The 27,091-nt window shown below is 40.0% G+C and overlaps 1 protein-coding gene across 1 annotated transcript; it reads left to right on the forward strand.

Moving 5' to 3' along the window:
* The first annotated feature begins 3,948 nt into the window (after nucleotides 1-3,948).
* Nucleotides 3,949-27,091, forward strand: zc3h7a (zinc finger CCCH-type containing 7A). Its single transcript, XM_080775267.1, has 22 exons — nucleotides 3,949-4,084; nucleotides 6,005-6,108; nucleotides 8,712-8,751; nucleotides 9,265-9,468; nucleotides 9,994-10,152; nucleotides 11,805-11,885; nucleotides 12,543-12,630; nucleotides 12,712-13,061; nucleotides 13,188-13,443; nucleotides 14,029-14,072; nucleotides 14,178-14,322; nucleotides 14,416-14,574; nucleotides 16,806-17,011; nucleotides 18,449-18,549; nucleotides 18,681-18,862; nucleotides 18,967-19,037; nucleotides 20,004-20,122; nucleotides 22,064-22,169; nucleotides 22,287-22,395; nucleotides 22,840-22,973; nucleotides 25,470-25,633; nucleotides 25,913-27,091. Exons 2-22 carry the CDS (start codon nucleotides 6,041-6,043, stop codon nucleotides 26,100-26,102), a joined length of 2,976 nt encoding a protein of 991 aa, XP_080631393.1. The 5' UTR covers nucleotides 3,949-4,084; nucleotides 6,005-6,040; the 3' UTR covers nucleotides 26,103-27,091.

The raw sequence follows: 27,091 nt of genomic DNA on the forward strand, positions 1-27,091 counted from the left end.
ATAATCTCCTGTGCATCACTCCCTCCATTGGCCTGTTCACACTATAGGCTAATCCAGTGTTTCTCAAAGTGTTGGGTGCGCCCCCTAGGGACAGATGAGGAGAGGAGGAGTACCAAACTTCTCCTAATAACCTTAGACCATCACTGAGATCAGAAAGTTTGAATGTTTGTAAACAAATATAGAATGTCATTTTCATAATATAAAATAAAAGTATCCAGAACATTAGTTACAGTAGCCTATGTTAATTTGTGAAGTATTGTGTTCTTCCAGAAATAGAGTTCATGAATATACTGCTCCGATGCTATGCTCTGCTGGACATACTGTATAGGTCTACATGTTTTGTTTTGGTGAGGTCATGATTATTTGGTCTATAGAGATATAACACATCAGTCACTTCCTTAAATATTAGATATTAGAATTATGGAAAGAAAATGTATCTAACAATGTCTGGTAAGGTAATTCAATAATGTCAGTGCAGGTTAATGAGCCATACTTCAGATAAAAGGAGTTCTGAGATTCCAGACATTCCATGCAGTGTGCAAGGCCCAGAATCTAGATGTTATTATACTACTGTATGGTTGAACAAAAGAGGCCATGGGTGAAAAGGGGTCAGAAATAATCCCTGCTACGGCAACAATTATACTACTAACACTACTAAGAAAGTTGAGTGTCAGTGTGGCTGAAAGCATGTGTCAAACGTACCTTACTTAGTAGTAGTAGTACCCAAACTTTGTCCATGTTGTTATATAAATTCGATTTTGTATAAAGTGGTTGCTGTTGGTATTTCTGCAAAGCGCAAAGCGACATTGACATTGACCTATCTTCATCCTTCATGTTCACACCACACAAAACAATGCACACACAATTGGTATAGCGGCCTATTACTTAGTGATGTAAAGTAACTATGCAAATGTACTAAGTACTGTACTTAAGTTCAGTTCTGAGCTATTTTTGTCAGACTTTTTGTGATGTGACAGCCAAGTCTATGGACTTTTTAATGTTTGCTTTAAGCACCCCCCCGTGACGTCATGTGGCAGCCAAGTCTATGGACTTTTTATGTTTGTCTTATTCATGCCCCCCGTGCCGTACGAAAGCAAACAAAGGCGCCCCTTTTTACTTTACTGGTATTACTGCATCATCTGAATGTTCATTGTCAAAGCGCGCACCCTGGCATGACTGGTATGGTATAGGCTACTGAAGCAGAGGTGGTTACTTTTGATGCTTCTCTTTGATTTAGGCCCACCAAAGAAATCTGAAATTTGTTTCTGTGTCTGTCATGTTGTAAACAACCAGTTTTAATATTAATTTTTCTTTTTCCATCATTAGTTCATTCTCAACCTCCTGCATGAGGGGAACGGTACCTATGGAAGTGTGTCGCATTCGCAGCACCCCTATAGGTTTCCGTGGCTATATGTATACTGTACCGTGCTTGTGAATTCTTTCTTCTTCAAATAGGACTATTACAGTTCGCAGGATTTCCTGTGTAATTTTACAAGGATGTGGTACTTGGGAATATTTTTAGATGTGGGTCTACACCCGTCTTCTTTTGGGGGACTTGGGCTAAATTATACAATTAGGCTAAATTATAGTGGTAAAATGGCCTTTTCTCTTGCATTGGTGCCGGTGGCCATTCTTGCAACCTCTTTAATGAATATAGGAACACTGAATGTAACAGAAATTGCTAGGCTACAATCAAATGAATAAAGACAAGAGATTCCCCATTGGTCTATATTGTGGTCAGAGAAAATGAATAAGCAGCTTTTGAACAAGAAGTGGGAATTTACAACCAGCCTTTCTTTCCATTTGTTGATGAAAATAGAACTCACACAGATTGTTCAACACGTAACCTTTTAATATTAATGTACTCAGATTTTTACTTAAGTAAAAGTATTAAAAGGGAGCCTCCGCACACTCAAAACTGTAGTCCTATAGACTTTCTTCAGACAAGAGGTCATCAGGGTCCACTTCATAAGTGGACCCTGGCTGACACGGATTGGTCACCTGCGTTTAACAGCCAGCATTTACAAATATGAACTTAGAAATGCTGGAATGTTTGATACAACTTTTGCAAGAACAAATACAAAGCAACACTGTGTATCTGTGAAAGGGGTAAGTCTGTGGAAATGCTGTGACAAGGAACTGAGGACTTGTAGTTAAATCCGTTTAAAAACAAGATGTCAAATAAGTATAGTCTTATGATCTTGTATTTAATATTTTTACTATTATAAATATATTATGATGTATATGTACGTACATACATCTATCATTAATCATGTTATATACAACAATACATGTATTATCATGATCTGATAACCACTCATTATCACAATATTAAGAAGAAAAATAAAATTACAATAAAAATGTTTCTGTTTTTTTCTATTTGTTTGTTTGTTTTTTTATGTAGAGACTTATTACTTTGTTTTTGTTTTCTTTGTTTGTCATGCAGTACTCTAGTCTAAAGTAACTTGTGTCTGTCTCGTTCCTCTCCAAAAGCCCTTGAATATGATTAAGGATTATTGTCATTATGATAACTTTTTCAGAGAGAGAGAGAGCTAATGAAAGTTACAGGTATGGTACATGCAGTACCATACCTGTAACTTTCATGGTACATGCAGTACCATACCTGTAACTTTCATTAGCTCTCTCTCTCTGAAAAACAAAACAAAACATTGTTCCAAGGGCCACTAGCGGGCGCGCCGCATTTGACCTGCGTGCCGCCAGTTGAATACCCCTGATGTAACCTGTGGGTATCTCATGTCTCTGATGTCTTGGTATAGTGGGCAGGTGGTTAAAAAGTGTAGTTCTGTTTCCACATTTTGTGTGCAGTGTCCATTGGGAGTAAGATGTGTCTGTGGCCTTTCTCTATATTGCAAGGCTGTGTTCACTGAGTCTGTACCTAGTCAAGGCTTTCCTTAGTTTTGGTCATTCACAGTGCTTAGGTATTCAGCCAATGCATACGTCTCTATTTAGGGCTAAATAGCATTCCACTTTGCTTTGCTTTTGGTTGTCTCTTTCCAGTGCATAATGTCAGGTTGATTGATTGATAGAATACTTTATAATAACAGTTTGCATGGACAAGCGCAGGGAAGTACAGCCTAATAATACGAGGTCTGTTAAAAGGATGAATCCAAGAAAGCGTATTCTTGGCTTGTTTCCATTGGGGTCCTCAATTCCTTTCTTTTTGTTTTCCAGAGGGCTCCATATATGGAGCCTGGGCAGGGGCCCTGTCCAGAGCCTGGGTAGAGGCCTTTTGTGGCGATTCTGGACAACCGTGGGTCCAACCAACTTGGCACCAGGCACTGTACTCCCTGTGGGAGTGTGGAATTTGAAGTCGGTGGGGCGAACGGTTTTTCGCATTACAGACGTACATATAGTGAGAGACAGAGACGTGGTGCATAGATACTAGATACTAGAGTGGTGCCCGTTGGAACATCTACAGCGGTGCCCGTTGAGCACTGGCCTACTATATGGAGAGTTCTTTGTCAGGCATGTCTATGCAGACGTCAGAATAATGTCAGAACAGCTCATATACTGTATGGACACTGGGCAGGGACCCTAGCTCTACAGAGCCTGGGCAGAGGCCTTTTTGGGGCCGCTCAGGACAACCGTGGGTCCGACTGATTCGACCCCGGGCACTGCACCCCCTGTGGTGGGGTGGAACATGTGTGTCAAATTTGAAGTCGGTGGGGCGAACGGTTCTCGCGTTATACTTGGATTACACACACCTACACACTTGGTGCATTTAGTATTAAACATTTTCATAATATCATATGACTTGACATGACATCATGACATGACAATGATGATATTATCATGATAGTCACATTTCCTGTAATTTACTACTGCACTTTCACCACAGCACCAGTCAGGGGCAGTAACGCAGCGGGAGACGCTCAAATCTGTCACGAGAAGAAAAACGGAGGAGAAGCGCGGCCTTTAGCGACAGAAGCAGCACGTCTACATTAGCAGCTAGCCTAGCCTGGCTACAACACTTTGAGCTAAAAAAGACACACGGATTGCGCCCAGTTTCCCCACGGATAGCGCATGTTATACTGCACACTATCAGACGTTGCGATCCATTCATGTGAGTATTGTGATTCTGGTCCATATCATGTGTCCCCGGTTCGTGTCCTTTCTGACTGTTTGGCCCGGGCCATTGTTTAGCGTTGGTTGGTTGTGATACTAACTTGAGAGAAGAAAGAAAGACACACACACACACAGTCCAGTCAGAGACAACATGCCTTCGCTTTGTTAACGTTACTTCCTAGAACAGCAGCATAAGAACACACATCAAGCGGGGCAGGAAACCACCGGGTGCGCCGCCGGAATAAATACTAAGCTGTCAACTTTATATCACATCATAATGTGTCGTTATTATGATCGGAGACGACGGTCACAAACAACAAACACAAGCAGTGTTTTTAATTAACACACATGATTGTCAGAGCAGCTAAACATCAGCCCTACGTTAACACTCTACACTTCACTCGAGCCCAGCTGCTGTTCTGTTCTGAAGGGAAAGGAGGGAATTAATAACCATAAACTAAGTTTATTAGTTTTTTATTTCCGATTTAAAAAAATGGCTGTTAAACTGTTGTCGGGCTCGCATACGTTATTATAAATAAATATATAAAGGTGGTAGGTGAAGCAGGGGAAGCTAACGATAGCATTTTAGCATGTTAGCTATCAGGAAGAGAGCAACGTTACAGGGAAATTGACAGTAACGACGTGATGAACGTTACTTGGTGATTATTACAGTTGGTCAGTGGACAGCTTAGAACACGTGTTCATAGTTCATACCAAAACGGGGTACTTCTCTTTGACCGTTGCCGTTTTGTTAACACGTGTGTGTTAACTGTCATGTGTTACTGTACCATGTAGGCTACTGTCACTGGCACCGCTGTGCTGGAGCGGACGTTATTGAATCTCTCAAACACGTATACAACACTGATAATCTTTATTATTATTGGCTTTAAAAAAAAAGTTATTCAGACAGAGACACTTTCGTGAAATTATTGGGAAATGTCGTCACTGTCTAGCTAAATGCGGAAGCAAAGACGTTATCAAGAGTCACTTTATCATGTTGTAAATATTAATATCTTTCAGTAATTGTTGTTGGGTTTATTTCAACTGACTCCCAAGTCTGAGAGTAGCCTAACCGGTCAATTTGGTTACATTTATTTATACACCAGATCAGATTGTACATTGTAGTAATTAAGTTGCAAGAAACTATTAAATATGTTGTTGGTTAGACAGTTAGCTCTGGTCCATAGCTCTAATGCTTGCAGGGCAGAATCGAAGCAGCTAGAAGGCTATGGACCAGAGCTAGTTAGACAGTCTACTCTATAAGCAGTAAAATCCTCAGCCTCAGGTTCACTCTTAATGTAGATCAGTGCTTCTCCACATTAGTATGTCAAGAACCCTGAGCTTATTTGAAAATATTTTGTGCCAGGGACCCCGATAAAAGATGATTTTGGTTGCTGATTAGATTTAGAATTCGTCATCTACTGTACACTATCGTATCGCATTGTACTGCATTTTGTAAATGGGGAGATAACGCAGAGTGAAACCTCTACCATCTGAATAGTCTTGATTGATTACCCTAGACAGAAATGCAAATGTAACGACATTTGGGCTAAAAGGATAACAAAACCAAAAAGAAGTCCTGTGGACTTGTTTCTGTTGTTATTGTCTCCTGTCATTGTCAAAATGAACAGTTTGATCATGTCACAGCTAACTTCTAGCATGTAACATGATCGAAATGTACATTTAGCTGGGAAACCCCTCAAGGACCAATTTGGTTACATTTCTGTATGTGTAAACAAACCCCACCTTCACTTCACTTGATGGGTTAGACAGTCCATAAATATTTTGTGTTCATTTAATAATTGATAAGTTGAAGTTGACATTTAAAAAAAAAAACTTTTTACCCTGTAGATGGCAGATGTTTGTTTATTCTTTTCCAAGAGACGGTGAACAGTTGTCATTTATGTCAATATTGTAGGTACTGACTCCCAGGACCTGATATCAACACGCGAACATGTCTGGAGCGTGTCAGGACAGACGGAGTCGTTGGCATGAGATACAGAAAGGACTACAGTTCATTCAGTAAGTTTTCTTCTTGAATGTGGCTTGTCACCTGCTGCTCCACACAGTACTTTTTAAAATAATAACCATACGGGTTACATTTGGTTGTTACCATTAGTACACACTCAGAATTACAAATGGATAAATCAACACAGAGGATTTCACTGTGCACTGTTATTAAACCTAATCAGATTTGTGAGAAGAAAATGGGGATGCTTATTTATTAAGTTGTGACTTATAATAGATATTTTTGCACAGCAGACATTTTGACACGCCATAGATTAGAAAGGTAAACACATCTGAAGCCAATGACATTAGCTGGCCTGGTGGTCCATTTAATTTGTTTACTGTAGGGGTTTCTGTGTGCCAGCATAAAGTTAACAGTACATGAGTTGTCCATGCAGGCACACAGTGACCCCTAAATCAGTGGTTTTCAACCCTTTTCATATCAAGGCCCATTATTTTTTTTCAGCATTTGAGCCACGGACCACCATTTGATGAGATCTATAGATTTACTGACCCAAAACTAAAGAATTTTGTTATCATTGGATAGGATTTTGTCCACGATTCCATTCTCTAATTATGTTGACTTATTGTAAATTAAGTTATGCAGATGTTTAACAATGATTTTACACTCTCAAAAGTTAAATAACTAATAAGGGTCCATTTGGTTACAAACTCCATCATTTAGCTGGGGACCACCTGGACCACTGGTTGAAAACCACTGACCTAAATGAAATATACCCAGAATTAATTAAGTTATTACAATAAGCTGTGTTTAACCATGACACCACGTGTCAAAAGGCCTCCTGAGGAAAAAGGTCTGTTCCTTCAAAACAGAAGACTATTTATTTCTAGCATTAGTAAAGACAGCAAGTATTCATCAGCGCAAATGGACAGCTGTCCCTGAATTATTAGATCACTTTTGCAGTATGAGTTCCAGGTAGTGCTGCACAATTAATCTAAGAAAGATTGAGATCTAGATTCAGACACCTATGCAATCTCATTTCTAAATTTGAGCAAGAACAGTGCAGCACTAGTTGACTGTCCAATTCATTTTAGTTACTCTTATGTTTTTGCTACAAGAAAGAGACTTTAAGAGAGTTTAAGTCAAGTACTTTGATGTCTGTTTAAAGCCACAGTAGTTGGCTCCAGGTACCACATTTTGAATGTAGTAATGTTCAGCAACTACAGACAATACATATTTTCATGGACATTGTTTTTAATCGTGTGAGCATCGTGATCTCAAGAAGATTGAGATTCACATTTGAGCAAGAATCGTGCTGCACTAGTTCCAGGCTTAGTTAGTTGGATCATTAGCCTACATTGAGTTTGAGACTGTACTTGGAAAAACAGACCAAACGTGGCACTTATTGTCACGAGAATGCTTTCCTGACCCAATTTGCAGATTTGCAAGCCTATTAGCCTATAGGTTGTAACAGGTTATATGCTTTGTTTATGTTCGTTTTATTCAGAGATTTGACAGTTTCTAATCAAAACCACACAAACTAATAGAAGGAAAATGACGTCCTTTGCGTAGATTGAGATTGCTAGATTGCATTTAAATACAGAAGACAATCTGATGCAAGAAGTGACACAATTGGTGCATTCATTACAGAAGATAAATTATACATACGACATTATACATACATAAAACGTAATTAAGGCACATCATCATTTTACAACATTAGCTGTGAGACAGATGTATTTATAAAGAAAATAGCATAATATTGTGTTTTTAAGATTACATTTATGCTATGTGTAAATTAAATGGCATAATGTTTTACAATGCATTGTGTCACGTTGGGCCACAGAAGACCTCGCCTCACCAGGCTTTCCACCTCGGAGGAAAGCCTGGTCTCTGTTACAAAATCGCTGTGTGAACCGGTCTGGAGCGGAGGATATCGCTACGTCATGTTGTAGTACTGTTTTGTAGTCATCAAACAATCAATCAGAACTTCCTTTTCCTTCAAACCGGAAGAATTACAGTAAAAGCTCTCGTAGCCTGTGGCTTTAATTGAGAAAAGGAAGTTCCGATTGATTGTTCCTGCCTGATGACTACAAGGCAATACTACAACATGACGTAGCGATATCATCCGCTCCTGACCGTAGATATAAACCCGAAAAGGAAGGCTGCCCAGGCTAGGCCTCCTTAGGAATCTGTACAAAGGAATGGGCTCAGCGAATTTCTATAGTCTTGAGTTTCCAGATGGTGGCATTTCGTCTCTCTTTCTGGTTCACTTTCCCATAGCTTCGTTTGGTTGGTTCAGCAGACTCATTTGTTCCGGCAACACACATGAAGATGTCATATCGTGTTTCTGGTTCAAACACGTAGCCACCCGGTCGTCAGAAAACAAAGACTATGAGTAATGCATCCCTATGTTCCATGTTCCCCGGGTTCTATGTTCCCTACTTAACATAGAACCTGATGGACATCAATATGTTCCCCTTATGTACAGAGCCTGCTGAAAGCATAATGTTAGGTCTGACTTTCCTGTTTTGTGTTTCTTGAAACCATCTTAATTTGGGGGCAGAGAAAATATTAAGATTCACATACTGTACTGTATTCTTCATTAGTGTTTGGTTATTGTGTTGTCACAGAAAGATTGCTTCTTTGCATTTAGATCAACTCTGCCTTTTCCTGGAACACAAGAGCAGTACGAGGTAAGGATAACACTATTTCTATTCTCATAGTAGAACTCGTGTTTTGATGTCATACATGTTTTTGTCCCTTCTAAATAAGGGGTTTAATTTTTTTTAAAGCTAGTGTGTGTGTGTGATATTTTTTATGAATCATAATATTCTCATAGTAATCATCGCTATCCACGGTTTGTTCAGTTATGGGGGTTGCCCCATCTTGAAGCGGGCTTTAAATTTCATCCAGTCAGGAAAGAGAACTCCACAAAGATCATTTATCAGCTTGTCATCCAATTCCCCTCTTTTTTTTGTCATCACTTTGGGTTTCACTTGTTTATCCTGTATGAGTTCTCTCTCTTGATTGGATGAAGTTGTTGTCCCGACCTAAACATGCACTGGAGAGACTGAACAAACACTATAATGATTACTATGAATATATTGGCTGACCCATACAAAATTACATGAATTCAAAGCCAAATCACAGTTATTATATGCACAATGTCCAATGTAGTATTTAAACTAATTATCTTCTGTATTCAGGTGTTCATTGAGGACCTTGTGTGGAATCTTTTTGGAGAAGGAAATGATGTGTTTAATGAAGGGGAATGGACAAAATCCATTGAAATGTACACTGAGGCCTTGAGTATCGCAGAATATGCAGATTCTGAAGAGATCGCTGTTCCGTCAGGACTACTAGAAAAATTGTATGCAAATCGTGCTGCAGCATACTTAAATATTGTACCGGTAAGAAAGAGAGAGTGTGTGTGTGTGTGTGTGTGTGTGTGTGTGTGTGTGTGTGTGACATACAATGATAAGTTCTATTTTTTTTTCCAGTAATTTGCAATCCAATTTATACAATTATTTTTGTAAACCAATGTACATGATCCCTTGAGTGTTTAAACCTAGGCAGAAACATGTCTTGGTTGTTTGAGAAGAGTACGTTGAGTAAAACCAGTAGTTGTCATGTTGACTAACTACTGGACACATCAGAGATATTTTATTGTATTATGTCCAAGACCACTGCACTCCTTTATCTAGTTTTACTATATCTACACTGTAATAACCAGGCAGTAACATCTGAAAGAGGGGGGAAACAAACCTACATTCTGTTCAGTGTCTCCAAATATGTGTTAATTACATGCTACATCATAGCTTCCATACCTGACCTGTGCCACCCTGTATTTCAAATCATGACACCATTCCATTTCATGTTGTGAACATGTATAACAATCAGACTGTCTTTGAGACATTTTCATTAATTTTCCTTAGGGGATCTATGACCAGGCATTAGACGACTGTGAGAAGGCACTTCAGTTGAATGAAGGAAACTACAAAGCATTGTACAGAAAAGCAAAGTCCTTGAAGGAGCTGGGGAGACATCAAGAGGCCTATGAGGCTGTTGCCAAGTGTTCTCTAGCAGTGCCTCAGGTGAGGGATCGGATTTGTTTCTTGTGACGTTGCCGTCACACGGTTATTTCAGTTGTCATGTGTATATTGAGTTTTCAAAGCGATTTGGTTAACTTAAAGCGTACAGTCGTACACTTTAACTTCGTACGCCCAATGACGCAGGATGACTCATTTTACGTATTCTTCACAGCGTCAACATTAGGTGAAGTACATAAAAGACAGATATATTCCCCACATAGTTCCATACAATAAATAACAAGCACATAATTAATAAGCTACGAGTCATGACCATGTCTCAGTTTGCACTCGAGCGATTGACAGAGATATCACTTGATCTTTGACAGTGATATTTTCTAACCAAAAGCTGATCTCTTTTCTGACCATAACCTTCATGATTTCATCCTTGACCTGACCTTCTCAAAAGTTGATCATCTCTGTGGGGCAGCCAAGTTCCATTCTCAAATTACCTGGCTAAAACGGCCAGGAACAATTTACAGAATATGATTTGTGACATTTAGTGGTTCAGTGCAGGTCCTCCACCATCTAAGTAAGCAAATACACATTTACGCACTACTAACGGTTCAACCCATTTATACCTGATGTCGAAATAAAAAAAAAGTATTCTAAATCATGACTGAAAAACCTATGTTTCTATGTCAGTCATTCTCAAACATTTTCATGTCAAGGACCCCCAAAAACTATATGTATAACATATCTGAAAATATGTTTTTCCAGGGATCCCCCAGAAGATTTTAGTTAAAAATGTTCGCTGTGAAAGAAGTATCTACAAGCGAGTGCCGCGCTACGAGCTTGTAGATCTGCTATAGTTGCGTTACAACTGAAATCTTGCATCTAGACTGTAGTACGTGTAAAGACCTCTGTTTATGCCACGTCATTTTGATAACTTGGAGGATGTGGAAAAGGAAAAGTGAATCCTACCAGCTGTTTTGCATCAGCACCGTAATTTCTGAGACTGATTACACCCCAGAGAAATTTATGACGACAGATTTATACAAAATTGCACTTTCGTTATTCATGAGCGGAGATGCTAAGAATTACTGACCTGCTGGCAGAGACAATTGGGGACATTGATTTCCCAATCATTTTTAATTAAAAACAAGACAAACACTAATTGAGAACACAATCTCCCTTCCCTCCCGCTCTCCTCCTGTGTGTAACATTAAGGGTCCGTAGGCCTACAGAAAAAAGAGACTCGCAAAAAGAGTCCTCTTCCATTGAAAAAAATAAAGATAATTTACATAAAATGTAAGGCGTGGTGGGCCCCCATGTAACACTGTTATATTCATATAGGGGAAACGCTATTTGGTAATTAAAGTTAGAAAAACCTTGAATAGGAGCTCAAGGTCTGTTCTTAGCTATGGAGAGAAATGGTGTGAACCCAATAGGCATGCCCAGGCGGGTTCCTCACTTGTGAACCTGACCTGTCATTCACAATATGGATGAAAGCATTCTTTGGACATTATAGACCAGTGGTTCTCAAACCTTTATATTTCAAGGACACCCAGTCTTGCAATAACTCAGGGTGTACAAATAGGTCTGAGTTACAGGCCTATAAGGGTCCAGTTCGTCTTTATTTCTAGATGTCGTTCTAGAAGTAGTTTTGATAATAATAATAATAATAATATAATTTAAATATTATCTTGTTTCCCTAGGATCTCAATGTCATACAATTGACTCAGGACCTTGCCAAATTGCTGGGATTGAAAATCCGTAAAGCTTATGTTAGGAGTAAGGTATGCATGTCTTGGATTAAAGGTGCTGTAAGTGATTGTTTTGATTAAAAAGTTAAAGTTCTATTATTCTGATAGTCATGCTTTCCGAGAGTTTAATGAACAAAAAATACATAGTCAGGTGCGTCGCCAATTTCAGGGAGAGAGAACCCAATTTTTACCCCATTTTATAGTCTTCCAATTCAAATTTGTCTGCTCATTTTCTTTGTTTCGTCACCCGTCTGTCCTGAATCCTGTGTGGTTTCTCTCTCCTGATTGAAAACAATTGGTATCCTGACCAGAACATTCATTTTCCGTTCAGGAGCTGTAGAGACTCCTGTTACAAAACACTGTCTAGCAATGATTACTAGTCCTAAGTTGTTATGTAATAAGGATAGGCTTATAAGCTTCTGCCTATTCCTTTTCGATCGTGTAATTGTCTAACTGAAAAATCGAAATAAACCATTCATTCATTCGTACTATGGGAATATAGAGCTATTTAACACCCCAATCAAAATATATCGCCTACACTGCCTTAAACCAAGATCTTTTATTTTCTCACACTATGCATTAAGTCCAAGTTTAACAGTATCAATCGTATGCTAAATCGTTACCACACTTTGTGTGCGTCACGTTTCTTTGTGTAACCTGACCGTGACGTTCTTTTTTTTCTTTTCTTAGCCTGCCTTGAACGTCTTGAATGAATCAAGTTATTCAGAAACATCAGGGTCATCTCCTGGGTCTGCTTCTGTGGATGATATAGAAATAGGTAAGCCATCACTTGCTTAAAGACAATGTCTTTTGAAGTCATTGTCAAAGGACCGTTCTAACTATCTTCCTCATGTTTTAGAAGTTTCTAGGGTGTCTCAGGATAGTGGGATTTTACTACCGGTCCAAGCTCCAGTGGCAGTGAACCCGCCTTCGAATGACAAAGCTGCGGATGAACATCCTCCCAGAAATATCTCTTCTGTATCTCCAATTGAGGCCTGCAACTTCGAGCCTGTCCCAGTGCCTGCGTCTGTGCCTATGCCCAAGGCGGTGTCTCATTGTGTGCCCACACTGGTCAATGGGTCTAGAGCAAGCACATCCTACTCTTTGCCTGAATCCCATCAAGATTTTGAAAATGATATCATTGGTGATATCATTGGTGATGACCTTGATGATCTACTAGACCTAGCAGGCCCCCCAGAATCTGCCATGGTTAGTGCATAAATTAACAAAGCTTAATCTTGTCCTTGTTTTAGTGTCGGCTTATTGTAGACATCTGTTGAGCCTTGCTGTGCCACATACCAATGTGAAATTAGACTATTGTTCTTTTCCCTCCAGGATATACCCACAATGAAGGGGCCTATTCCTTTGCCAACCAGTATTGCCTCAGGCAATTCCATGCCAAGTGCATTCTACATGCCTTCACATATGAACCAATTTCTCAATATGACGCAGTGTACGCCGTGTACTGTAAATCTGCCGGCACCATATCACAAGTCTGGAACAAGTGTATATTTAGGTGCAGACACTTTGGATTCATTCACCTCACCCATGGATACATTGGATAGGCTTTCCATATCGGAGTATCCAAGAGGTAAGATCATTCACATAGTACTTTTGATTGTGTTTTAATGTGCAGTCCATAGTTTGTTTTAATGTACAAGCCATAGTCAAAAAAATTATAATCTTTAATTTAACTGTAATTGTTCAGTGTGTGTGTGTGTGTGTGTGTGTGTGTGTGTGTGTGTGTGTGTGTGTGTGTGTGTGAGAGACTGTGTGACTGTGTGTGTTAAAATGGGGAGGGTTTAAAAAAAGGCAAAAGCATGCTCTGTTGCACTGGCCTAAAAGTGGGTCCTTAAAAACTGCTTCAACTTCTGAGATGTATGTATTTAAAAGGGGGTCTTTTTTGTAAAATCCCAGCCCACAATACCTTCATATATTTAAAAATAATTCCAAAATAGGTCCACCCCCCCAAGAGTCCAAGTTAGACTAGATCGCATCTACATAGTACTTTGGCTTGTGTTTTAATGTGCAGTCCATAGTTTGTTTTAATGTACAAGCCATAGTCAAAAAATGATTATCTTTAATTTAACTGTAGTTGTTAATGATGTATTCATGTATGTATGTAACCGTATTCATGTTTTTAAACATTTTATTATTTTGGCTGCTTAATTCATAGATCAGAACTTCACAGAATATGCTCAGCATTCCTTCATTACACAGGTGTGTACTGTACGTGTTCATAATTAATGCTTACATTTTAAATGATTTCTATATACATTCATACCAATATATTCTGTATTTCTTCCAAAATTGTTTTTCTCTTAGGTCAACAACCATGATTGCCCCATGGGAATGGCTGTAGGTATGCCCAATAACCCAGCCCTTCCTCCTGCTGTGGATTTGGCAAAAAATCCTTTAGCAGAAACTCATCAATTCAGACAAGCATGTTCACAATGTTTCGTCAAAACTGGTGAGAAATGGTTTGATAGTTAAGGTAACAGTGCCACTGCTTTCTAACTTAACAAATCCAGTGACCATTGTTTAATGTGTTTGAACTCTACAGGGGCCGGGATGTTAGACTACACACTAAATACTGAAGAGCACAAATGCAAGAAGGATGCTTTGCTTGGTAGAATCAAACATCTACCAGACAAATCTTGGAAGCTAATCCGACCGAGACCAACGAGAAACCAATATGTTGGACCCTATTACCTGTGCAAGGGTAATTATTTCTGAGCTCATAATTATGTTGTTATACAGCTGGATCACTAATAATGGAATGTATATAGATGTCACACTGATATCACATAGGCATGCACACACAGGCTCGCTGTCAAAGAACCGACCACTCATAAGACGCAATTGGACAAGAAGTCACGGCACTCATTATGTGAAAGTTAATTTCCATCAAGTCTTTGTCTGCAAAGAATGTGTACTTTTCCCCTTCTTTAAATAAATAATATTAAGTCAATAGCCATGTGGCCCATAGCATCTCCTGTTTCTGTAGCATGAGGCAGTAAAAAAGCAAACCTTCATGCTGAGTTCCAAGCAGGGAAGCATTGGCATTTCGCTCCCATTGTATAGTTTTTGGTATTCAGCCAGGGGCTTAAAATGAGTACCTTTTTTAACATACTAGACCTGTACGTTCTCGTCACAGTCTGCCACCGGCCTACTTGGGAACGATGCAATTGTTGCTGTGTTGTCAAACGCATGTTTATATTAGAATATGAGCAGATCAAACATTTTGTAGGCCCTTTGAAGTATGCTACATGGTGTGGCTTCTTTGGGATCTCATCTCCCAGATTATGTAGTTTCACTTTCCACCCCATAGCCTGAAGAGACGGCCTGCTGCAGTATCCAATAACTAAATGGATATCCGTTCTTTAGAGACAGCTACACAAACAGTTGTTGCATTCACAGTTTGTGTGAATGCAACAACAAAGAAACTTCTAAATTGACACTGTCTGGCGCCCGCTGGCCTAGTGGTCCAGGCGCATGCCACATGTGGGCTCTGGCCTGGCGGTGCCATGCATTTTCCGTTCATGGCGACCTTTTCTGCATGTCTCTCCCCCTCTCTTCCTCCCTCTACCCTGTCACTCTTCACTGTAACTAACTGTGTTCTCTATGCGCTCGTAACACTCCGGTTCCGGTGCGATGAAAAACAACGGTAGTGAGAATTCTTCTTTTTGGATCAAATCAAGCTTGATTTGCACCTCATTTCTCTAAACAATATGATCCCCGGTTACAAAATGTATATTTTGGGTGAATTAAATAACATTCATGGGACCCGTTACGTAGCGATAATTCACTTCATGGCGGCTTTCAAACTAAAGGTGTCTCCAATATAAAATGACTGAATTGTGTACTCCAGGACCACAAGCCAGACACCTGATGGGGGTGTTGGTGCCGCATTAGCCCTCCAAATATTTTGGATGGCCCGGCCAAAAGGCTGAACTTAATTATGTATAATATCAATTTGATTTCTATATAAAAAAAGCAGTAAATGGCCATTTATGATGATGTACTTTACAATAAGAGCGCCCCCCATTTCACATGGGTGTGATTTCTTTGACTTTGTACTGCTTGAGACGTTTCCTTTCCCAGTTAAAAACTATGTTTTTGTTTTAAGTTACAAGTCATGTAAATACTAGCATTTTAACAATGAGAACATTAGAGGTAGGTCTTTTAATAGTTGTTCTTCCATGAAGGACCCTGGTGGTGCCACTTTCACAACCCACATGGCGCACTGCGCTTACTATCAGCGTGAGATGAGCACTGTTGAGTCACTCACAACCATTAAACAACAACATTCTGAAAACACAATAACAACAACCAGTGATGATATTGTTGAGACTTGGCACCCTGGCAGGCATTGATGTGTGCATGTTCTGCCAGATTTACTTTGTGGTACAACGGTGTCGACTCGCGTGCCGAAAACAGACGATCCACAAGCTCACGGCGCATCGCCCAAACGTTCTGAACTTCAGAAGCATGCCACATAACTTAACTTAACTTTATTGGCGAGGCGGGTTAAATAAAGCAATAAAGCATAATGGGATTTAACTTGTCCTCCTGCGAGTAAGTTTGTGGAGCTGCATGCTTAGCTGGGCTTCATGGCTATTTGCATTCACCGACGCTGTTGTCACCAATAAATCCAAAAATCAGACATTTTCGCATATAAGGGGGGTGAAGGAAGGAAGACAGGTTCTCAATCACACGCAATTCACGTGCACAGTTGACGTGCAGAATGCGTGCAGTGTGAGAATACATGGGCTTCAAAATAAAAGCAATGCGGTTGGTTGTAGTCCACCCATATGGTAATGAAAGTATGTTTTATTTTCTAATTATCAAGTAATCTTTCGCGGGCCGGTCAGAATCAGCCCGCGGGCCAGACAGTGTCCAGTTCTGAGCTAAATGCAACGTTTTAAACAGATATTTCATATTCTATTGCAGAAGTGTCCATTGGACAAGAGTGCCTATATCCTGGCCACTGCACGTTTGCATATTGCCAGGAGGAGATTGACGTTTGGACCCTGGAGCGAAAAGGATTTCTCTACAGGGATTTGCTGTTTGATCCCTTTGGGCCCAACTATAGTGCCAAGTTGACAGTCCCCAAGGTCCTACAGGAGCACCGTGGGATATTCATGTTTCTCTGCAGGGTGAGTCCTCTTTCTGTAGAATATTACATTTTTGACCCTCCTCCCCCCCCAAGTGCAATTGATAGTATTTGTAGTGATGTTTTTGAGGGGCGTTAGAACCTCCTACATCTTGCTTTTGAAATTACATCATGTTTTTATAATGTTTGTTTAGGTCACTAAAGCCAAGTCTATGGACTTTTTAACAATTCCATCATTCAAAAAATCGCCACCCGAATCCATATGCACTACATCGCTTCCCCACAACTGCCATATTTACTGTACAAATATTACTATTGTCAGACACTGTTATTGTGCAACATTTCACTGTGACGCAAATTACATCACAACTTCCTCATCCCCTTTTCACTGCACACACACACATACACAGGACACAGCAGCACGGTACAGCACAGTATGCTACAGTACAGTAGCGGACAGTATAGTACGGTACAGTATGGGACAGTATTGTACACTACTGTATAGTACAGTATGGCACAGTTCAGTATTATACAGTACGGTCCAGCATGCTACAATACGGTACATTATAGTACAGTACAGTACAGTGGAATACAGTCGAGTACAGTACAGTGGAATACAGTCGAGTACAGTACAGTGGAATACAGTCCAGTGGAGTACAGCAGCGTACAGTACAGTACAGTACAGTACAGTACAGTACAGGACAGGACAGGACAGGACAGGACAGTACAGTACAGGACAGGACAGTGCAAAGGACTACAGTGCAGTACAGTACAGTACAGTGGAATACAGTCCAGTGGAGTGCAGCGTACAGTACAGTACAGTACAGTACAGCGCAGGACAGGACAGGACAGTGCAAAGGACTACAGTGCAGTACAGTACAGAGGAGTACAGTATACTTTTCCCGCTAGGTTGCCACATTTACGACATCCAAGCAACTAGGTATATAGATTATAGAAACATTGCCACTTGCCATGCTTGCTTTTGGACGGAAATAAAAACAAGCAAGCTATACGCATGTATATGTCTACATAAAATGCTATCTAAGTTACTTAAGGCTTTTAATGTTTATTTACAGCAGTTAAACATTACCAGGCGCCCCTCACTTCACACGAGTGATTTTTTTAATGCCAGATGTGTGTATCTGTATTAATGGGTACAGTACTTAGTTTAGACAGTACTTGGTTTAGACTAGTCATTGGTTAGACCAGTCATTAGTCCTACTCCTACAGTACATCTACAACCCATCTCAAACTCTCACCCTAAACCTAACCTCCCACGGGGCAGCACACCTAAACCTAACCTTAACCCATGTCTAACCAATGACTAGTCTAAACTAAGTAATAAGTATGCACCATGTATTAATCCCTTGTTGATTTGCTACTTGTATGGAAATACAGTACATTTTCACTAGGTTTGATTCTTTATACTTCTTCCCAAACTTGTCCAAAATTGCAACTTCTAAAATGTGTCTGTCAACAGGTGTGTTTTGATCACAAACCCAGAATAATCAGCAAGCCCAACAAGGCCAACCCTACTGTTTGCTCTCATCCAGTGACGAAGCATGACTTTGAAGATAATAAGTAAGCAATGTAACATTTTAGGATTCTAACTCCAAGGTTGTTTGGTTTATGGCGAGGATAACTTGACGCTGTTTTGCATTCAGTCAAAACTGAAGTGTAACTATAATATGTAAACGTTCTACTTTTTTCAGGTGCCTGGTCCACATTTTAGAGGAAACCACAGTGCGTTACTCTAAAATTAGACCCTTGCATCCACAGTGCCAGCTGGACCTTTGTCGTCACGAGGTGCGCTTTGGCTGTGTGAGAGAAGATGATTGTTTCTTTGCCCACAGCCTGATTGAGTTGAAGGTCTGGATGATGCAACGGGACCTTGGTAAGATGGTTGTTGTTGTGCTGCATTTAAATCAGTGTCGGGTTGTGTTACTTGTAGATTATTTATGCTGTTTTTCATTTGATTGACTTTGTTTCTCTGTATAGGCATCACTCATGAAAATATTGTACAAGAAGCACGGAAGTTTTTGAGTACAAATACCTTGCCAGGAGGCCAGGTATGTTTTTGACTTCACATTCTTGTTGGTTGCTTATTGCTACATATTGTAGTTGCCACTCATCACCATTGCCATAAAAATAATGTTTTGGTCGGTGTGATTGGCTGTGGCAACTAATGCACTGCTAAAACTACAAAAACTAAAACACTGCATAATTACAAATGCTGCACTCCAAGAGAAAGGTGTGCTAATGAACAAAAGCATTATCCCATGGTCTCTTCTGCTCACCATTTCACACAACACAAAGATACTGTAGATACACTACAGTTATGTTCTGTAGGGTTGGGTACCGAACTCTGTACATTTAAGCACACTGACAGACTTAGTTATATCAGTACCTACTTAAGATCAATCTGTGATAAATGTCTGTACTTTGAGTGGGCTCGCTGAGATGTTAATTACTAGTATATTGTATGACTCACTCATTTGCCCAGAAAAGAAAATACGTATGTTAATGTTACTTGGCATGTCGGTCAGTGGCTAGCACTGGAGCTATATTCATACAGGTGTTTCTACAACATAGAAACAGAAATTGTTTTAGTAAAAAATAAAGAAGAAAGAATAAAATGAACTTTTAGAGGTACTATATTAAAATAATAATAATCTTATTTGTATAGCGCTTTTTAAGAAGTCACAGTGCTTGACACATACAAAGTTAAAAACAATGCATCCCAATAGCAAACAAGTAAAAGAAAATGACAAACAAAGATTTAACACAGGACAGAGATTCGGCACGCCTTATCTCCTCAGGCAGGGGAGTGTTGGGGCTCTAAATGCAAAGGCACCTTTTGTTTTATATTGGCTGAAGGACGTTCAGCTGGTACTGGGTGCCAATACCAAATTCTGGGTATTGCTTCAAATGTGAGCGGTACCCAGCCCTATTTTGGTTTTTATAAAGGACACTAATTAGATTTGGCTACAACACTTTTCTTATTATGTTGCTCTTGGCAAATTCTCCATTCACAGAGGAGGTTTGGACCGCCAAATCTGAAAATGATGTTCGTCTGTGGACTGTGTTGGAGAAATGGACAACTCTCTGAAGCAGACAAGAACAAGAAGTATTGTACAGCCAAGGCCAGGCACACGTGAGTATTTTTACATGTCTCGACTCCAGCTGGTGAGGAGGAATGGTAATCATTAACCTTTTCTTTACATGGCTGTCTGAATCACTCTCTGGCTTCTCCACATTTAGATACTTGGATGGACTTGTTCCCTCCTGGCCAGGAGATGCATATGGCTTTTTAGGAAACCGCCTAGTATTACAGTGCAGAGATAAACATACTAATGAACAGCTGTGCCAAACATCACAAGTGAGAGTAGGAGTGGTACATAATGCACTGAATGGTCGTAGTGAATTTTGCCTTTGCAGTCTGGCGTACAAGCTGTGTGATTGGTGCACTCACATCATACAACAGTGTTTGGCTTTTGTTCCCTCCACTCATTGATGGGTTATCCAGAAAGTGAACCTGGCCATGTGGTAGTGGTGGTCATGGATATTTGGAGTTGCTTAGGAGAAGCACATTAATTTTTCTGCCATAAAGTCAACCCTTCCTCGTCTGTTGTTCTACCGTGGCTAGGACAGCCTCCCCACCAATGCAGTAGGCTTTGGATGACTGTAGACCCGGTTTCCTGAAAGTGGCATACCTGGTTCCGGTTCAGTGTTTCCCATTGGTGCGCCAGCAGATTTTAAACTGAAACACAGTTTCAGTAGCAGACACAAGAGGCTGGCTAGTGAAGTTGAATATATATCAAAACAAAGGCCTCATCCACAACATATTGCACCTGTGGTTTGAAAAATACTACTCCTTTCCACCAACCACCCCTGCATTAATTATTGGACCAAGTCAATATTATTCAATATCCATTTGGGATAGCCTCCGTGTCTGCTACCGCTCCAATCAGGTGACTCTATGGGAATCTGAGCCTGAAAATGGCTATGACACCTTTGGGAAACCAGGTTATGCACAGAGCCTATTGCAAGAATACTGGACTACTCGCCCCGGTGCTTGCACGTTTTTCCTCCCGGAATTTTCACCAGTGAGGGGGATAACTTTGTAATATGCTATTGGCTGTTTGTATTATTTTTGGAAAAATATAAAAAGATACTCCTGTGGAAAGGCTATATTATTTTACTTATATTGACCCTATAAACAATTTAGTATTATTTAGTATATGTAAGGTTTTGCCCACTCAAATGGTACCTCGTCAGATAATCCCCACATATCCTACAACAACTTCTGTGAACAGACTTAAATTATAAATAACAGACTTAAATTATATTTGTACTTAGGCTGTTCTGCTCTCATGAAAGTTTATAGTTAGAGAAATTAAAAGTCCAGCCGTCTGCTGTCCAGCCTCTCCCACCCCTCACTGGGGAACATTCTGGGAGGAAAACAGAAACGGGGCGAGTAGTCTTGTTACCTATTGCAACGCCTGCTGTAGGCAGGTTCCAGAACCTACATGGGTCAGGATTTTTCTCAGTCAGTGGTGGTTCAGAGCTAGCAAGGTTCTAGGGCCCGTTTACTATGCAGCCCTTTCTTGCTGCTGGAATGTGCTCAAAACATACTTCTAGACCCTGCTTTTAGAGATAACTCTTTCTTTAGCTGTCGCATGGATTTAAGTAACTGCTGAACCTCGTAATTAGATAACTGTTCTTTAGGGTTGTTTGTCTCCTGATTAATTTACAAAGTATATTTTTATTTTCACATAATAGATCATCTGTATTGAGCACATACTGTTAAAAACAACGACGCTGTCTATTCAGAATCGGGACACCCCTACTAACCAGACCAGATGGTAGATCTTTCACGCAGAACAAATTGTAACACTGCTAATGGCACTTACTGTACCTTTTGATTGATCTCGTCCCTCTGTCACTTACCTTTTGATCAATCTAATATGAAACCCTGTCACTTACAACCTTTTGATTCATCTCCTACTGTATTATAATCTCTGTCCTGTCCATTTCATACTGTATTAATTTGTCTCATGTAACCACCTGACGCTTAACCTTTGATTAATCTCAGGTGGTCAAAAGACAGACGAGTGGTGCTGGTCAGCTCTAATGAGCGCAAAAAGTGGACAACTGTGAGACCACTTCCAACCAAAAAGCCTGTCCCGTTGCAATTTGAGGTATGTCTGTGTATAATGCATGCATATCCTGAGGTTGACCTCAAAACACATTTAAAACGTGTTAGTGTTAATCTCATAGTGCCCGGAAAATGACTTTCTTTTCCCCCCTCTCTCAAGATTTGCATGCATGTGACTGCAGGAAAGAAGTGCCAATACATTGGGAATTGCAGCTTTGCTCATAGTGCAGAGGAAAGAGACCTTTGGACCTACATGAAGGATAACAACAGTGAGTTTATCATCATACTGTATATCGTCACTGTCTGGCAGAAACCAGCTAACAAAAGTTTTTCCCCCTTTTTGTCATAAATCAGTGCATCATTGAACACCCTTTACGTCTGTATGTGTTGGTTAAAAAAAAGCACTTCGGCTGCCAAATGTAACTCCACCCATTGAGCCATCTTTTTGTTTGTATTGTTGTTTATTTTTTTTAACCAATAAAGTATTAAGAAGCGCTTCAGCCTAAACCTAACTCCACTTGAGCTGGATTATTTTTTTACTTCCTGCAAAATGTACATTTTGGAGTTGGGTGGTTTCTGCCTGACAGCAGAGATATGGTCTAAAATGTATTTAACTGATGTGTCAAAGTGCACCATAGCCATTACTGTATGTTTTTATTCCCCGACACTGTTCCATTATGATGATTTTGTCCCATTGTTTATCCGTGGTTAAGTTCCAGATTTGGACCAGCTTTATGAGCAGTGGCTGCAGTCTCAGAAGCCAGGCTGGAGTGAGGAGACCTCCAACAAGTCCGTTAGGGAGAATGGCAAGCAGATTCTCATGCCCACAGACTACAGTGAAGAAGTGGTAGGAACAGCTCATTGAATGTATTGTGCACCAAAACACTTCAATTTGGACAGATTGACATGGTGGTGGCCATTATTTTACGTTGATTTTCCCAACAGCCAATGCTTTTGTCTCAGTAAAGTATGATACAATACTTTCAACGACACATGCAAATCAACCATGTTTGCTTAAAGCTGCCATTATACAATATGCAACCCTACCCTTAGAATAAGTGTGCTGTCCCCGTGCCGTGTCCTGGCTCCCCTTCCCTTGTTTATTAAGAAAGTTCACACAAACGGACTACAGCATCTTAATAGAGAATGGTACTGAAAGCAGGCTGTCAAGATTTATCATGTCGACTGAATTGGTATGTAGGTTAGATCAGGTGTTCCCAAACTTTTTTGGACCAGTTACCCCTTTTGGGGTAGATATTTTTCCAGGTACCCCCTCATCCTCGCAACACGGATAACAATATATTTACAACCACAAGCAGTGTTTCCTGCAGGAAAAAGCTTTGGCATGGTGCTGGGCACAGGCCGCAATTTTGATTAATTAATTAATTTGATTCATTAATTAATAAGATTAATACATTAAGATTAATTTGTATTATTGCTCTTGTATTGCTATTGGAGACACTGGGGGGACACTGGGGGACACTGGGCAGGCACTGAGGAGGCACTGGGGAGACACTGGGGAGGCACTCAGGGGCACACTGGGGAGGCACTCGGGGGGCACACTGGGGAGGCATTGGGGAGGCACTCAGGGGGACACTGGGGAGGCACTCAGGGAGACACTGTCTAAATGTATACGTCTAAATGTATATGTTTAAATGTAGACGTCTAAATGTAGACGTCTAAATGTAGACGTCTAAATGTGTACGTCTTCTCTTATGGGGGTCCCTGGCATATCTTTTCAAATGGGGGTCCACGGGCTAAGTAGTGTCAATTTGGGGGTCCTTGACATGAAAAAGTTTGGGAACCACTGCTTTAAACACTTTAGCACTTTATGAACATGAACAAAATAGATGGGTCCCCCCTGGAACTCCCTCAGGTACCCCTGGGGGTCCCCGGACCCCACTTTGGGAACCACTGGGTTAGATTACCTACCTAGATGTCCTTTATAATCCACAAGGGGAAATCTTTTTGCTCGGATCAATACATACATTCAAGAGTCATGCATTGACCCGAAATGTACCTAGCAATTATCACTTTTTGGATGCAGATTACTGTAATGACCATCCGGCCCAAAATGCTGTTGGGTCATTTTACACTGGAACATCTTAAGGCACAAGGCTTGTTTGTGCCTATGTTTTAAAGAGGAAGGGATTCACCAAGGTATTAAAACGAATCTGTAGCAAAACAAATCAGAAGCTCGAGAGTGGTGCCTGGACTCTCAGGGTGCATTTACATCATTCGGCAAGCATCGTATTGCCGAATGCACTCCCTTCACTGTATGAGAAGTTGAGAACATTTGAAGGCGGCATGGTGCAACTATAATTTGAATATGTGTCATTCATGGTTCTATTAGTAACAGAAGCGTAGGTGGGCCAATTAGGCAGTTGTGTTGCCTCAATGAAATCTTTAATGCAGTGCATAATTTTCATGCCTTTTGAATGTCTAACATATAGACACTGGACCAGCTAAAATGAAAGTTTGCTCTTTGTGGATTGTTTACCTATATACTAGAAAAGCTAGTGAAAGTTATTACCGTAAGTTAACTATAATGAATCCGTAAATAGTCATTAGTGTTTTTCCTTTCATGTAGGCCATATACCTTGGTATCTCCTGACAAGGCGTCTGGAAATGCATATAATGAACAATGGACCTTTTGAGTATGCATAATGGACAAAAACCACAATCATATTACACTGTGAAAATCACCCCATTTCCTCTCATTAACTTTATATATCACTCTCTCCCCTCTATCCGGATAAAAGGCCTTGACCTTGAATATTGTCTGGATTTAGCAGAAGTTGGAGTAAGCCTTTCTTTCAGAGCAGATCTTGAACAATAGTGCTTCTGTGAAGTGCCTGCCCTCTATCAGGTGAAATGAGGGAGTACTAGAACTTTTTACAGACCTCCTCTGAGAGCACATCTCCAGACACGGCAGTGCTGATAAACGTGTCACACAAGGCTCAAAGACACATTTGCTTTAGACATTTCAACAGTACCTGAATTTGATAATCCCCCCATCTTTAAGTCATTGAATTCAGCAGTCGGATTTTTTAATGCTGGACAAGGCAGTGAAGGCACAGTTATTATTATACTCGGAGAACCTGAATGTGCTTCATGTGGCGAGCGAAAATGGCAAGATCTTTAAGCTGCTGCTCACAACATGCTGTGACAGTGACACACAATTTGCTTTGTAGGTCAGCTTTCGGTAAAGAGGGAGAAAAAAAGAAGGGGGCCAACTTAAGTAAAGACCCCTGGGAGAACCTGATCAATGAAGTATATAGGGTTTGAGTAATTCACTTATATTAGTGTATTCCTAAAAAAAACTTATATTGTGTTTTGGCAGGCTGGTAATCACTGTTGGCTGTGTGGTAAAAACTGCAACAGTGACAAGCAGTGGCAGCAGCACATCACTTCAGAAAAACACAAAGACAAAGTGTTCAACTCTGAAGATGACCAGAACTGCTGGCAGTATCGTTTTCCCACCGGCACTTTCAGAGTTTGTGAAAGGTAAGGTTATTGACCCACTTCTAGTGATAGTATATAGTGTAGTCACGTTTATGTCGACGATTATTTGTCACACAATTAATTGAGATTACGATTTATGTTTGGATTTTATATTAGGCTTCCTAATAAAAGTGCACAGAACTGAAATATTCCAAGAAATTACTGGCATTTTATTTAATCAATTTTATACAACAAAGAGCTTAAAACACGTAAAACTTGCTGCTAACTGCTATTTCTGCTTTTTTATGTATGAAAATGTAATTTTTTTGCACATTTCTACAGATACCTAAAAAGCACCTGCACGGAGGACAACTTGTGTAAACTGGCACATGGGAACCAGGAACTTAAAGAGTGGATAGAGCGCAGGGAATTCCTTTTGATGAAATTGGCCAAAGCTAGAAAAGACCATCTTTTAGCACCAAATGACAATGACTTTGGTAAATACAGTTTTCTGCTTAAAGACATTAAGTAATAATGAGAAGTTGATAATGGGAAGTTGATATATTCATGTTCACTTGGTTAGACTATGTTGCAGTGTAAGGCACAAACTGCTGAATTGTGTGAGCTTTGACGGGGCTCCATGGTATGAAGGGAACCGATCACAAAATTAATTAAACGGAGGGAGCAGTTGGGTCAGTCCCTAAGAAATGTCCGGGTACTGTGGTCAAAGACAAAGGCACATCATGTCTTGTTAGCAGAAATCATGGGGCATTTCAATTGGTTCAGGATCACCCTAGAAGCTTTGCTATGCATCTCTCAGTAGACTTGTCTGAAAATGGCATGAGGAAATACTGATCAGACGTGTTCTAGTATTTACAGCTGATCTGTAATGTCATGTTAATTTTAATGAGGCCTATATAGGTTGAGGACTTTCTTTCACCCATCAAAGAACTTTTAAAAATGGAATACTTTTAGTTGAAAGTTAAAATGTTTGGTTATGTTATTCTACCCTTTTTCCATTTATTTGATAGTGTTACAAATGTAAAGGGCACCAAAACCAAATAAAGATTTGTTTAACTACAGTTGTGTTTAAAATAACTAAATGTGCATGCTAGAGATGAAAAAAAAATCAAAGACTCAAAATATTTAACTTGTTTAAGAGAGCACTCCTTCACACGATCTTCACTAGGAAATAAAATGATTGGCAACAGTATGTTTCAGTACACAGACCTTCATCAATTTATCTTTGAAGATAACATTAAGATGACCTGACGGTCTATATTTAAACGTTCCTGTTCCCCATATTTTATTTTATTTGTGAGTGTTAGGGAGTCATTTATTAACCCATTTAGACTTGGCGCAACCTATACATTATTCTACCTTTGAATCTGGATGCTACCTGTGTCATTAGTTATTGCTATAGATGTACCAACAATCTGTTTTAATAAACATTTTAAGGTTTTAGAAGCGTTTTTAAAATTGGCATCAAATCTAAATGGTAGTCTTCTGACGCCTGTCAAT

Source organism: Protomyctophum bolini (genome assembly GCF_963924005.1).
Source record: "Protomyctophum bolini genome assembly, chromosome: 11".
Classification (NCBI taxonomy): domain Eukaryota; kingdom Metazoa; phylum Chordata; class Actinopteri; order Myctophiformes; family Myctophidae; genus Protomyctophum; species Protomyctophum bolini.

What these genes read in the sequence shown, in the direction of transcription:
- zc3h7a (XM_080775267.1), top strand. Translation starts at nt 6,041, where the DNA reads ATGTCTGGAGCGTGTCAGGACAGACGGAGTCGTTGGCATGAGATACAG. An exon ending in CATGACTTTGAAGATAATAA is followed by an intron (nt 18,550 to 18,680) that starts GTAAGCAATGTA and finishes TACTTTTTTCAG; the next exon opens with GTGCCTGGTCCACATTTTAG. An exon ending in CTGTCCCGTTGCAATTTGAG is followed by an intron (nt 22,170 to 22,286) that starts GTATGTCTGTGT and finishes CCCTCTCTCAAG; the next exon opens with ATTTGCATGCATGTGACTGC.